Raw genomic sequence first — 13,648 nt, 5'->3', positions numbered from 1 at the left:
AACGAATCGATAATGAAATTCGTTGCCAACTCTTTTAATAATCGAATTTTATCGATTCGTTGTTGCAGCCCTACTCAGTATCAATTACTTCATTTATTATTTTATTTACCATTAGTTTAAATTCCTTTCAGTTATTTATATTGTTCCTATTTACATAAAAGAAAACCCCTGTTTGACTTGACTATGTTGTAATCGTCTGTCCATCCTGGGATAAAGATCCCTCTGTTGCTCTCGCTGACATTTCTTCTTATTCTTTTGGGGCAGTTTTCATTTTCTGATGCGAGGGTCCGACAGACGTTGTATGAGGACTGTAAAACTCTCTGAGGACAAAGTTGTGATTTGTGATATTGCAATAAACAAATGAAATGGAATTGGATTTAAATTCATAATATATAATTAAAAAGTTATTTAAAAAGGTCAAAGTATAGCATGTGGTTAAAAGTCATAGTATAGTATGTCATAAAAAGTCATATTGAGAGTATTGTTTCCTCAGCTCTGACTGTCAGGAGGAGGGGGAGGAGCCTTCAGTCAGCCAGTGGGCGGAGCCTCTCAAACCCGTAATGACATCCTTAAACAAGCCACCCCAAACATATTGCGTATATTTGAATTGTGAATGAATATTTGTACATACATTGAATATTTTGAGTCTCGACCACAGATTCAGTCAACCAATAAAGAAAATTAAACGGTAGCACTGAGTATTGATTAGTGAGATGAATCATTGATCAATGATGATAACTGGACTTGTTTGATTATAAGAACCAAAAGAGAACACGGGCTTCTGGTGGACAAACACTTTTTACTGAAGCCGGCGCACGCCTCGGAAAATGACGTAATGCACCTTTGAATTTGTATAGCTCACTCGGATCACGTGACTGTCACAAATAGTTCACTGATAAAAAATATTTACATGTCAAAGGATTTTACAAAGTAAAACAATTCATTTTTAGAAGCTTTAGAAACAGGAAGACTTAAAAACTACATCATAGTAAAAAGTATTTTGCAGCCAAAATCAAATAGTTTACAGGATATTCAACCTTTGTTCTTCATAATACATTTAATACTTGACTTGTTTCTTTACAGGGTTTGTATTAAGGAAATAAAGTAGTTTATGAATATGAGATATGAGTTTACAGATAATAACAATCCCTCCTTATGTCGGTTACACCTTCAGTCTATGTTCAGATCTTTGAGTTACACTCGTCTTTTTGATTCTTCATCCTCTGGAGTTTCAGAGAATAAAGCAGCTCAGAGAGAACAAACGGCTCCGTTGATGCTCGGAGTTTGAGCTCTACGGAGTACGAACAAAGCTAAAGGGGAAGACCCATAACTCTCCAGTAGACGACGGTTATGGACGCTGCAGAGCAGGGCTGTTCTTCAATCAGAGGATCGGCGGTTCGATCTCCGGCTCTACTAGTCGCATGTCAATGTCTCCCGTAGCTGTGCCTACGGTGTGATAGAATCTGAATTGTATGTCGCTTTGGATAAAAGCGTCTGCTGAATGACTGTAATGTAATGTTGTCCTTTGTGTTTTAGGAGTTAAGGTACTTGACTTTTGTTTGTGGAAACTAATGAGACTGTTTTGACTGCAGACAATAACAAAGGTTAGATATTGTTCAGTGTGCCTGCAAACAACAAGGCTGAAAAATGTTTTTTACGTAGCGTGAAGCTTTCAGACTGTTCCAGGTTTTTTAATGGGCGTGTATTGGATGGAATGTTCAGAACTAGAGAGGATGACATCACTGCTAGAGAGGAGAGGAGATTTACAATCTTCTGAAAAAATATGTCAAAACTGCTCCTTCTTTACACATAAAAACAATATCAAGGCGTTCGTCTGTTCTCTCCGATGACATTTCATCTATTGGAGTCACGTTTTTATAACTAATTATAAATAACTAATAACGTTGACAGGTAGCTCAGTAGAACATAAAGCTCCTCCCCCCCTTCACTCCTCACGGTGTCCCAATCACCACCGGCAACCAGTGCAAAAGCCCAACAGAGTAACTGTATCCTAATAGGAAGCTCCGGATGAGACGTCTTTTTCCACATAAAAGCATAAAAGTATCATGTCAGAGCAGAAACACGGTCAACATTTCTTATGAAAGTTTCTACTGTGTGACCAAAACAAAGAAATAAGCTCAACATGTCCCAACATGTCACGACCTCTGATGTTCTTCAGGAAGGCCACGTTGACTGCAGACAGAATTCACTGATGACGTCATTAATGAGGTCACTGATGACGTCATTAATGAGGTCACTGATGACGTCATTAATGAGGCGAGGTCACTGATGACGTCATTAATGAGGCGAGGTCACTGATGACGTCATTAATGAGGCCAGGTCACTGATGACGTCATTAATGAGGCGAGGTCACTGATGACGTCATTAATGAGGCCAGGTCACTGATGACGTCATTAATGAGGAGAGGTCACTGATGACGTCATTAATGAGGACAGGTCACTGATGACGTCATTAATGAGGACAGGTGTTCCAACACATTTATGGCTGCTGATCTGTCGTTGCCAGGCAAAGACTTTGTTACAAACACTGCAACTGAAGCGTTTCTCTCGTGTGGACCACCATGTGCTCTGTCATCGGTGTTTTTCGGCAAACTTTTTATCACAAACTGAGCAACTAAATGGTTTCTCTCGTGTGAGTGATCACGCGTCTCTTCAGACACAAACACAAACAGACGCACATTAACATGTAAACAGTCCATTTATTGTGTTACATGTCAACAGAAAAGTCACTTTTGATCGTCCAGTTATAGAATATACACAAAACCTATGAACAGAGAACTTCAAATCTGTCCTTTTATTTCTTAAATAAAATAAGTATAATAATGTTCTTAGAGCTCATGTTAGAAGTTAAACAGCTCATAATTCATCTCTGTCTATTTCATATTCATAAACATCTACTTCAAACTACTGGATTTATTCAAGTTTATCACCAAAACTACATTTTACAGATTACATGTGAACACATCATGATAACGTTATAATGTACCTTCAGCCAGTACTCATGTTCACTGAGCAGAGCCTGAAGGCATCATAATGTTTAATTAATTAATTAACGCCGAAAAGAACCGGCCGGCCAGCGAGCAGCTGTTTGTGTGGCGTGTCTTCCGTTCCGTCACTTCCTGTTTCCTTCACTTACATTCCCCTGGGTCCTAAGCCCCTCCATGTACAGCTTCTTATCGCGTACATTTATAACAAATACCACACATATTACGGTAATCAGCGTTGCATATGTGTCTGACCTAAATACCTTTTGTTGTTCAGTCTTTGTTCATCCTGCATCGCTCTTTTCTGTTCTTTAATGTAACGTCACTGGAGCGACAGAGCCTCTCCCAGCTGTTAGCAGACTGTTAGCGAGCTTTACCCAGCATGCAGTCCGGCGGTGAAATTTTATAAATGTACAATTATTAGTGTTACAAATTGTTTATGTCACAAACTGTTGTGTGTGGTGTTTTGCCCTGTTAAAGAGCGTTAGTTGTGGGTTATTAATTGTTGTTATAAAGTTATGACCAAGACTAGGGTTCCCTCTCAATACAGCTAAGATAACTAGCTCCCACCGCAGCACTCTCAGCGGCGAACAATATATTTTGCTGCCTGTTGAAGAGCGACAGAAGTTGTTTCGGCTGTGCACCGGTATATGAAAAATTCATATACGGGAAATTAAAACCGGTTGAACCGGTATACCGCCCAGCACTACTAGAAAGCATGAATGATCTTCAGATCTTTGTGATGACGATCGTCAGTAAAACTTTCTTTCACTCTTTGATGGTTGAACTGTGTAATTAATCAGCGGGTCACATGACTCTCTGGTCATTTTATATCCAAAATGCTCCCTCACTGCTGATTTAAGGCTCTTTTTGGTGGATATAAGTCTGGTATGTCTGTTCTCGGACATTTTTACAGCTCTTAACACTTTGGGTGAGTGGCACGACTCACACACAAAGTGTGAGAACAGATAGAACTGCTAGTTCCGTTAGCCATTTGAGTTTAAAACCAAACACGACGTAGAAAACAATCAAAGTGGGCAGTCTGTGTATGTTATATCCGTTAGCTCTTACCACCTCACTGTGGTGAGTAGTGTCTGGGTTTATCGGCCACGCACTCAGCAGTGTTACCACTAGCGGCCCCTACTGGCCGTTAGGAGTAGTGAGCGAGGAGTCAGCAGGCAGTCATGAGGTAAAAGGTGATCTGAGAACGTGTGAGTCACCATCAGAGGTCCTTGAGCATGCAGCCAGAACATGATGCAGCTTTCTGCAACAGGATGAGAGATCAGTGGACAGACACAGAGGTCACGTATGCACTCACATATGAGACCGATGGCATGATCCTCCTGGAGGAGATAATAATAATAATAATAATAACAATAATAACAGAATCTGTGAGGGAGGCCAAAAGCCTAATAGGCTTCGTCCTATAAAAAAAATAAAATAAAATCACCCACAAAAAAGTAATAAGAAACTAAATAATCGTAAAAGTAAAAAACTAAGTGAATAAGAAAATCTGTAAGAGACAGGATATTCCCCCTAAACCATTTTGCACCCTAAACATCTCTGTGTTGATTATTCATCAGAATTTCAACATTGTTTTTTTTGTTTTAGATAGAAACAGACAGGTATCATCAGCAAATGAAATAGTAAATACAGTTTAGGAGACAGAAACTAGGTCATTTACATTAATAAGAAAAAGAAGAGGACCCAGGATTGATCCTTGTGGGACCCCATACCAGATGTTTACTTTAAGAGAAGAACACTAACCATAAAAGTACTGAATCTTGGAAGCTATAGGACCTTAATTTATGAAAATCTTTTGATACATCCAGGAACAATCCAGTGTCCTCTTTTTTATCTGGAGTTGATGTAATCTCATCAATGAGTTATAAAACAGTCGTGTATGTGGAATAGTTTCAACCAAATCCATAGCGTTGCTCATATGAGATGTTGTTGTTTCCATTTGTTCAGTTCATGGCTGACGGCTCCGCCTCTCTGTCCTCCTCAGTCTGTCTCTGGTGAAGCTGTGAGGACTGAAGTCCGATACATTCGTGGTTCCTGAGCTGATAAATCAAAGTGAATCTTTGGTCACAAACACTGCAGTTGAATCTTTTCTCCCCCGTGTGGATTCTCATGTGTTTCTTCAGATTTCCACTTTCACTGAAGGCTCTACCGCACACAGAGCAGCTGAAGAGTTTCTCTCCTGTGTGATTACTCATGTGGTGTGTCAGCTGTACCTTTTGTATGAATCTCTTGCCGCACACTGAGCAGTCGAAGGGTTTCTCCCCCGTATGTGTTATCATATGTCTCTTCATATCTTCCTTGCGCAAAAATCTTTTATCACAAAATGAGCAACCAAATGGTTTCTCTCCGATGTGGATTTTCATGTGTCTCGTCAGAGTTCCATTTAATCCAAATCGTTTCCCACACTCAGAGCAGCTTAATGGTTTCTCTCCCGTGTGGATTCTCATGTGTTTCTGTAAACTATCGCTGCGTGTAAAAGATTTCTTACAGACTGAGCAGCTGAATGGTTTCTCTCCTGTGTGGGTTCTCATGTGTCCCTTCAGGTTTCCCCCATCACTGAAAGCTTTACCACAGACTGAGCAGCCGAATGGTTTCTCTCCCGTGTGGATTCTCACGTGTTTCTGTAAATCTCCACTCTGAGCAAACGATTTCTTACAGATTGAGCAGCAGAATGGTTTCTCTCCTGTGTGAGTTCTCATGTGTCTTTTTAAAAATGATCTGCAGCCAAATCTTTTCCCACAGTGAGAGCAGCTGAATGGTTTCACACCAGCACTAGACGTTGAATCACTGACAGAAACGTCATCATTATTCACAGAGTTTAGACCTGACTGAGGTTCTCTGGTCCCATTCCAGTCATCAGTCTCAGGTTCAGAAGAGTCTCCAGTCTTGTTATCAGGATATGGTTCTAGATCTGAGTTCCTGTCTGGTTCTGGTCCTCCACAGTCCTCTCCATCACCTTCTATTTCCATCTGTTCAGTTTGTCTTTGATGAAGCTGTGAGGACTGAGCTTCCTCTTCATCATCTTCACTCTTCACAGGAGTGAATAAGAACTTGATATCAGCCTCCTCCAGACCTTGAAGCTGCTCTCCCTCCTGACTGGTCCAGAGTTCCTCCTGTTCCTCTTTAATGTGTGGGGTGTCTGGGTCCTCCTGGTCCAGACTGGAGCTCCACTCCTGTTGCTGAATCTCTTCGTTATTCACCAACAGCTGCGGAAGGTCTGCAGAAAACAGGAAACACACACAGAGAAGTTACAAGGAAGTAATAATAATACATTTTGTTTGTAAAGGCCCTGTGGCGAAAGTGGCGAGTGACAGAGAATGTCTGATGGAGGAGAGAGTCCCGGGGGGGGCTTTATACTATGTGATGAGAAGAATCTTGAACTGGATTCTTTGCTGTATGTAGTGAAGGTTCTGAAGGACTGGGGTGATGTGGTCCCTGGTGCGGGAGAGCAGACGAGCAGCAGAGTTCTGGATGTATTGTAGTTTGTTGATGATTGTGGTGAATGAGCCGTACAGGATGCTGTTGCAGTCGTCCAGTCCAGAAGTGATGAAGCCGTGGATGAGCAGGAGAGGGAGCGGCATGGACGGGCGATGTTTTTGAGATGAAAGAAGGCGGTTTTTGTGATGTGATTGACGTGATGTTCAAAGGAGAGAGTTTGATCAAAAATGATACCACGGTTACAGACGTGTGGAAGCAGGAACAGTGGAGCCATCGATGCAGAGGGAGAAGTTGTGGTGGGCTTTGTTTAGTGATTTGGGTTCGATGATGAGGACTTCAGATTTGTCGCTGTTGAGTTTGAGGAAGTTTGCTTGCATCCAGGTTTTTATATCTGTGAGGCAGTTGGTGATGGTGGAGTGGATGGTGGGGGTGATGGATTTGATGGAGATGTAGAGCTGGGTGTCGTCAGCATAGCAGTGGAACTGGAGACCGTGGTGGCGTATGATGTCGCCAAGGGGGAGCAGGTAGAGGATGAAGAGGAGGGGACCGAGTACTGAACCTTGGGGGACACCGTGAGAGACTGGGGCTGTGTCAGACTTGAATTTGTTGATGCTGATGAACTGTTCACGGTCGGAGAGGTATGATCTGAACCAGGAGAGGGCTGTGCCAGTGATGTGGAGGGAGGACTCGAGACGGGAGGATGGAGTGGTTGATGGTGTCGAAGGCTGCGCTGAGGTCGAGCAGTATCAGGATGTTGAGGGAGTGTTCATCAGAGGAGAGGAGGAGGAGTTAAAGACAGAGAGGAGGAGGAGTTAAAGACAGAGAGGAAGAGGAGTTAAAGACAGAGAGGAAGAGGAGTTAAAGACAGAGAGGAAGAGGAGTTAAAGACAGAGAGGAAGAGGAGATAAAGACAGAGAGGAAGAGGAGTTAAAGACAGAGAGGAAGAGGAGTTAAAGACAGAGAGGAAGAGGAGTTAAAGACAGAGAGGAAGAGGAGATAAAGACAGAGAGGAAGAGGAGTTAAAGACAGAGAGGAAGAGGAGTTAAAGACAGAGAGGAAGAGGAGTTAAAGACAGAGAGGAGGAGGTCACTGGTGACTTTGATCAGTTTCTGTGCTGTGATTGAAATGGTTCAGACAGTTGGTTTGAGTCCAGGTGGGTTTTGAGTTGGAGGGCAACTGTGTGTTCCAGTGTTTTAGACAGAAAAGGGAGATTAGAGATGAGTCTGTAGTTGTTGTGGATGACAGAGAGGAGGAGTTAAAGACAGAGAGGAGGAGGAGTTGATGACAGAGAGGAGGAGGAGTTGATGACAGAGAGGAGGAGGAGTTGATCACAGAGAGGAGGAGGAGTTGATCACAGAGAGGAGGAGGAGTTGATCACAGAGAGGAGGAGTTGATGCCGGAGCGAGCAGTATTGAGAGGCAGTTTGTATTGCTGTATGTGTTCCTTGTTAGCCAGGGTGTGAACTGTGAGGCCGGTTTGGTTGGAGAGTCGCTCTAGTCTGCGTTTCCGGGATTTCATGAAGCGGAGTTCAGCGGTGAACCAGGGAGCAAAGGTGAAAGAGACAGTTGTGGTTTTGAGAGGAGCAAGCTGATCAAGGCAGGAGGATAGTGTGTTATTGTAGAGGTTGACCAGGTCTGAGGGGGAGGGGCTAAGGGAGGGGGTGAGTGTGGAGAATGTTTTGTGAGACAGGCTGACAGGGATGAGGGGCAGACAAACTTGATATTACGGAGAGTGATGGTGCGCGTGGGTTTGGGTTCTGGGATGTCGATCTCCATGATGATGGATAGATGGTCGGAGCCGGAGAGGTGGTGGATGGTGACTCCAGTGGAACAGACCAGGTCCAGGGTGTGACCGCGGTTGTGGGTTGATGTGTTGCGTGAAGTTGAAGCATTTAAGCATGTCCAGAAATTCTGTGGCAATTTTACAGTCTGAGGAGTCGATGTGGATCTTGAAATCACCGAGCAACAGGGTGGAAGGTGAGACGGAGCAGAGCTGGGTGAGGAATCCAGAGAGGTCGGAGAGGAAGGCAGGGTTGGGTTTTGGGGGGGCGGTAGATAATTGAAATGACCAGAGAGTTTGAATGTCAGCTGTTCAAATGATGATGGATTTTCGATATTAGTCAGGCTGGTTTTTATGCGTCGGCGGTAAAGAGCAGCAATTCCTCCACCGCGGCCATCAGGGCGTCCAGGTAATGATATCCGGGGGGCTGAGTCCACAGAGACAGGATGGAGCTGACAGAAGTGAGGTTGTAGATGATGAACTTGCGCTGGGAGCCAATATGAACGTCACTGGGACGGTCGGAGCAGAGGCTGTTCTTGTTGATGGTTTGTGAATGCGGTGTGAATGGGCAGCCTCTCTGTGACAACAGGAGAGCGTAGAAGAAGAGGAAGTAGTGTGTGTGTGTGTGTGTGTGCGTGTGTGTGTGTGTATTTAGTCACGTGGACAGGATTGTGCTGTAAATTAGCCGCTAGCAGGTGTACACCCAGCTTGTTGAGATGAATACCATCGTTCTGGTCCTAGAATGAAGCCCACGTTGTTGGTCCTGCAGGCGGACTGGAGCCATGTGTGGAGGACTCTGCTGAACCGCTGTGATCCACGACCGAGTGTCGGAGTACTGATAGAAGCAGACAGTCCAGTGGTTTAAAACGTGTAAAAGATTAACGATAATTCTCAGAATAGAGGACCAGGGACCAGGACTGGTGATGAGGTGAAACTGGTTTATAGTTCAGTTACCGTAACGTGTAGAATAGAGCCGCTCTCCTGTTTTACTGGCGGCTGATGTGACGTCAGTTTAAACAGAGAGAACAGAGAGAGAAGAAGAAGTGAAGAGAACCAACCTGCTCTGTGTAACCGAAGCTGAGGGATGAAAACAGCGTCCAGTAGTTTCCGTTGTCGCTCGTTCTCCTCTTTTGAACGAGAGAGTTCCTCCTCGTACTCTGCTATCGTTCTTTCAAACACACCAAATATCTCTTCAGCAGCCGCAGTTAGTCGCTGGTTGACTAAACATCTCAGCATTTGGACTTTAGACATTTTCACACAACCACACAAACTTGTTCTCCACACAAACTGCGTCACAAACACCGTTTGCTCTCATTAAACTCTGACTAGCGCTGTGTGGATCACTTCCGTCCCAACTAGCATGCTAAGCTAACTCCAATAGCTTTGTAGGCTACCGGGAGATGAGTCAGAGGAAACACGTTGAGAGAAAAGTCCATTCAGATGGTTTATCCGGACACACAGAGACCAAGATGTATCGGTAACGTTGATTCTCACGAACTATTTCTCATAACAGACAAAAAGGACTCTCCGTTTCTAGCAGACGCCATCTTGTTCCAAGTTAGCCAGAGTGAGGACAATCACTTCCGGTATATTTCAGTTTATGGACTTCAAAGTAAAAACCCAGTTGGTTTCCCGGTGAAATGACTACTAATGTAAAATATATATATTTTTACACACAACACATCAACACTTGGTCCGAGCTCAACCATGCTGCGTTCAGAACAAGTGGGGATTTCGGAAGCTTATCAATATACTATGTATTGAAGTTTAACCTTGACGGTCAGTCTATTTATTTTGTATTTTATTCTGAAGGTTTTACTATTTAGCACCCCCCGTTACCACAGAAATCCGATTCAAAACACCGTAAAGGCACGTCCACACAGGAAGCAGTGTTATACAAATATAAATCTTTTATTAATACCAATCTAACTGTGTGAAGCAACCAGTGACAGCTGGTTTAGCGGGCAGGAGGAGTTCACAGACCGTGCACTAAGATCGGCCTCAAACAATTTAAAGCAAAACAAACAAAACAACAAACCAAGGCAGCGTCCCACTAACTAGAAAAGAAATGAAAACAAAAACATAAGTAATCACAAACAACTGCCAATAAACAGAAAACAAACCCAAAAAGATTGTAATTCCACCCACCGAATGTTCAGCAACCCAGCCACCCCCACTTGGATTCCCCCTCAGCTACCATTGGAAGCTGCTCAGGAAGCTCTAAAAAACACACAACATTACATCTTTCTTAATTATACCCAATTTCCCAACATACGACATCCATAAAGAAAAACCCTTCCACTCTAAATATATTTACCCGAGTCAACCTCCCCCGAACACACGCTGTCCCCTCCGTAACGGATGCCTCCCAGACACTGCGCCAACGACGCAACTTCTCATGCGGCGTCACGCTACGTCTATGCTTGTTGTGGGAGAGGAAGTAGTTGGACTCGGCACCCCCGCTTGTGGCGGCGGAGACAGAGCCGAGTCACACACAGCCGCTCGTGACGGCGGAGAGAAAGACAACGGCCGCGAATTGCCAGCAGGTGCATCTTTTCACCTAATCAGGCCCGTGCACCTCATTACTGGTCCGCCGGACCCAATAGTGTCACCCCGTCAGTTTCACTTGGTTACATCCACCCCCCCCTTAATCAATCAGTGTCCCACTGATGGCATATGTCCCCTCCAGATCCCACATCAACCTTCCCCCTTAGATGGCTTACCGCAGACCTCGGCAGCCGGTGCGGGTTAGAATGAACCCCCGCAGTAGCACGCTTGGACCTCCGAAGTGGAGGTAATGGCGAAGGCACAGGTGATGGCAGTGTCCGTGGTGAATGCAGGGCATGTGTACTCTCACCTGCACTCCGTCCCTCCTCGCCCACAGAGGGGGTAGCCCCCGTAGGACGGGGGGGAGACAGCCCTTCTAAACCAACTTCCCTCTCTCTTTCCCCTTCCCCCTTTCCCTTCACAATGCTCCCCTGCGCCCCCGGCCCATCGGCCCAGACCATCGCAAGCATAGAGTCGTCTGAATCGGACTCCACCTCAGGAAGTGAGGACCCAGCAACTCCCCGGTCCCCCGGTTCCTGCCCATCCATCTGTACGCCTGGACCACAAACGCGCAACTCATTTCTATGTAGATTGCGTTGGGGTTTTGAGAAATCAATCGGGACAACAGAATACACAGGCAGGTCACCACCCAGGTCACCACCCAGCTGAGCTATGACTCGGTGAGGGGTGGGAAGCCACACATCCTGAATCTTATGCCTACCTGAAAACTGACGATTCCTTACATACACAAATTGGCCTGGTTGCAAAGGATGATCACCTACAGGCGTGCCTGCATACCTTTTACGAGCTTCCGCTGCCTGCTCCATGTTCTTTCTAGCCCGAGCGTAGGCACAGCCCAACCTCCTCTGATGCTCCTCAACCCACTCATGCACATTACCGTCAAAATCCTCCCTATCCTGTCCCAGCCAGACATCCAGCGGAACCACTGGAGCCCTCCCGAACATGAGAAAATACGGCGAGTAGCCAGTACTCTGATGTTCAGTGGTGTTATAAGCATACACCAGCTCCGGAAGGTACTCAACCCACCTCCTTTTCTGCTCCGGGCGCAGGGTACGCAACAGATCATGTAGAGTCCTATTGAAACGCTCACACTGTCCGTTCCCCTGAGCATGATAGGGGGTTGTTCGACTTTTTTTCATCCCATACAACCCACAGAGACACTGGACAACCCCAGCCTCAAAGCATTTCCCCTGGTCAGAGTGCAACCTTGAAGGGACCCCATAGGGCTGAATCCAATATTTCCTTCAGAATCTCCAGAATGCGCCTAGGGTCTCTCCTCTCGCTCTGAGACCGATATCGTATCTCCTGTCTGGCTTCCCCTCCCAAATGGTCATAAATGTACATAGCCTTCTCAGCATCCTCAAAATGACGATAACCCAAAACTGCATTTATCTCATCCAACCACTCATAAAACTCAGCACAGGACCCCCCATTAAACACCGGACACTTTTTTTCTTTTGGTACATAAATGACACGCTCTCTACCCCTCGGACCAGCAGCACCATCCCCCACTACCCCTGATGTTTCCTCCGGTTGTAGGGAAGACGGGGCACTGGATGCAACAGGAGACCCATGTTGTTGCAACTGTGCATTCAAGGAGTCATTAATGTCTTTTAAGGCCGACATAGCTGCCTTGTCTGACACCACCCTCTCTTTCAGGGCCTCTAGCTCCTCTCGAAGATATTCCATCTTCACCGTTCGCACCGTCCACGCCAGCTGACGACCCCGGCCGGATTTGATGTTGTCCCGGCTCTTGTAGCTGTGTAGACTTCGTGAGACCCACTGCCTTGGTCTAAAATCTATTGCCGTCGCACCAGTCCTGCCCTTCCAGCACTAGGCCCAACCAAACTGTCACTGCCTAATTTTACCCTACTCACAGCGCCAAACTGTAGCACCCCCCGTTACCACAGAAATCCGATTCAAAACACCGTAAAGGCACGTCCACACAGGAAGCAGTGTTATACAAATATAAATCTTTTATTAATACCAATCTAACTGTGTGAAGCAACCAGTGACAGCTGGTTTAGCGGGCAGGAGGAGTTCACAGACCGTGCACTAAGATCGGCCTCAAACAATTTAAAGCAAAACAAACAAAACAACAAACCAAGGCAGCGTCCCACTAACTAGAAAAGAAATGAAAACAAAAACATAAGTAATCACAAACAACTGCCAATAAACAGAAAACAAACCCAAAAAGATTGTAATTCCACCCACCGAATGTTCAGCAACCCAGCCACCCCCACTTGGATTCCCCCTCAGCTACCATTGGAAGCTGCTCAGGAAGCTCTAAAAACCACACAACATTACATCTTTCTTAATTATACCCAATTTCCCAACATACGACATCCATAAAGAAAAACCCTTCCACTCTAAATATATTTACCCGAGTCAACCTCCCCCGAACACACGCTGTCCCCTCCGTAACGGATGCCTCCCAGACACTGCGCCAACGACGCAACTTCTCATGCGGCGTCACGCTACGTCTATGCTTGTTGTGGGAGAGGAAGTAGTTGGACTCGGCACCCCCGCTTGTGGCGGCGGAGACAGAGCCGAGTCACACACAGCCGCTCGTGACGGCGGAGAGAAAGACAACGGCCGCGAATTGCCAGCAGGTGCATCTTTTCACCTAATCAGGCCCGTGCACCTCAATACTGGTCCGCCGGACCCAATAGTGTCACCCCGTCAGTTTCACTTGGTTACATCAAGTAATACATTTATTTAGTTATTTATTACATCTCTGACAATTTAACACATTGCATTCTTCATAAACGCAAACTGGTCAAAACCACAGATGGAAAACAATAATAATAATAATAATAATAATATAAAGCTGTA

At 45.2% G+C, this 13,648-nt stretch overlaps 1 protein-coding gene across 3 annotated transcripts; it reads right to left on the bottom strand.

Moving 5' to 3' along the window:
• Positions 1-2,699: 2,699 nt before the first annotated feature.
• LOC142931583 (uncharacterized) lies at positions 2,700-9,835 on the bottom strand. 3 transcript variants are annotated; one of them, XM_076075576.1, is made up of 3 exons: positions 9,304-9,835; positions 5,242-6,245; positions 2,700-5,067 (listed from the first exon to the last, which is right to left on the bottom strand). In XM_076075576.1, exons 1-3 carry the CDS (start codon positions 9,494-9,496, stop codon positions 4,972-4,974), a joined length of 1,293 nt encoding a protein of 430 aa, XP_075931691.1. In that variant the 5' UTR covers positions 9,497-9,835; the 3' UTR covers positions 2,700-4,971. The 3 variants fall into 3 exon arrangements, with proteins under 3 accessions (XP_075931691.1, XP_075931689.1, XP_075931690.1); XM_076075574.1 differs by having other exon boundaries at positions 2,700-6,245; positions 9,304-9,834; XM_076075575.1 differs by lacking the exon at positions 9,304-9,835 and adding an exon at positions 8,193-8,961 and having other exon boundaries at positions 2,700-6,245.
• Between the last annotated feature and the right edge of the window lie 3,813 nt (positions 9,836-13,648).

This window comes from Anarhichas minor, unplaced genomic scaffold, assembly GCF_050575085.1.
Source record: "Anarhichas minor isolate MPS153535 unplaced genomic scaffold, ASM5057508v1 ptg000053l, whole genome shotgun sequence".
Lineage (NCBI taxonomy): Eukaryota > Metazoa > Chordata > Actinopteri > Perciformes > Anarhichadidae > Anarhichas > Anarhichas minor.
The sequence above is the reverse complement of the archived record's forward strand: the minus strand, read 5'-3'. Positions and strand labels throughout refer to the sequence as shown.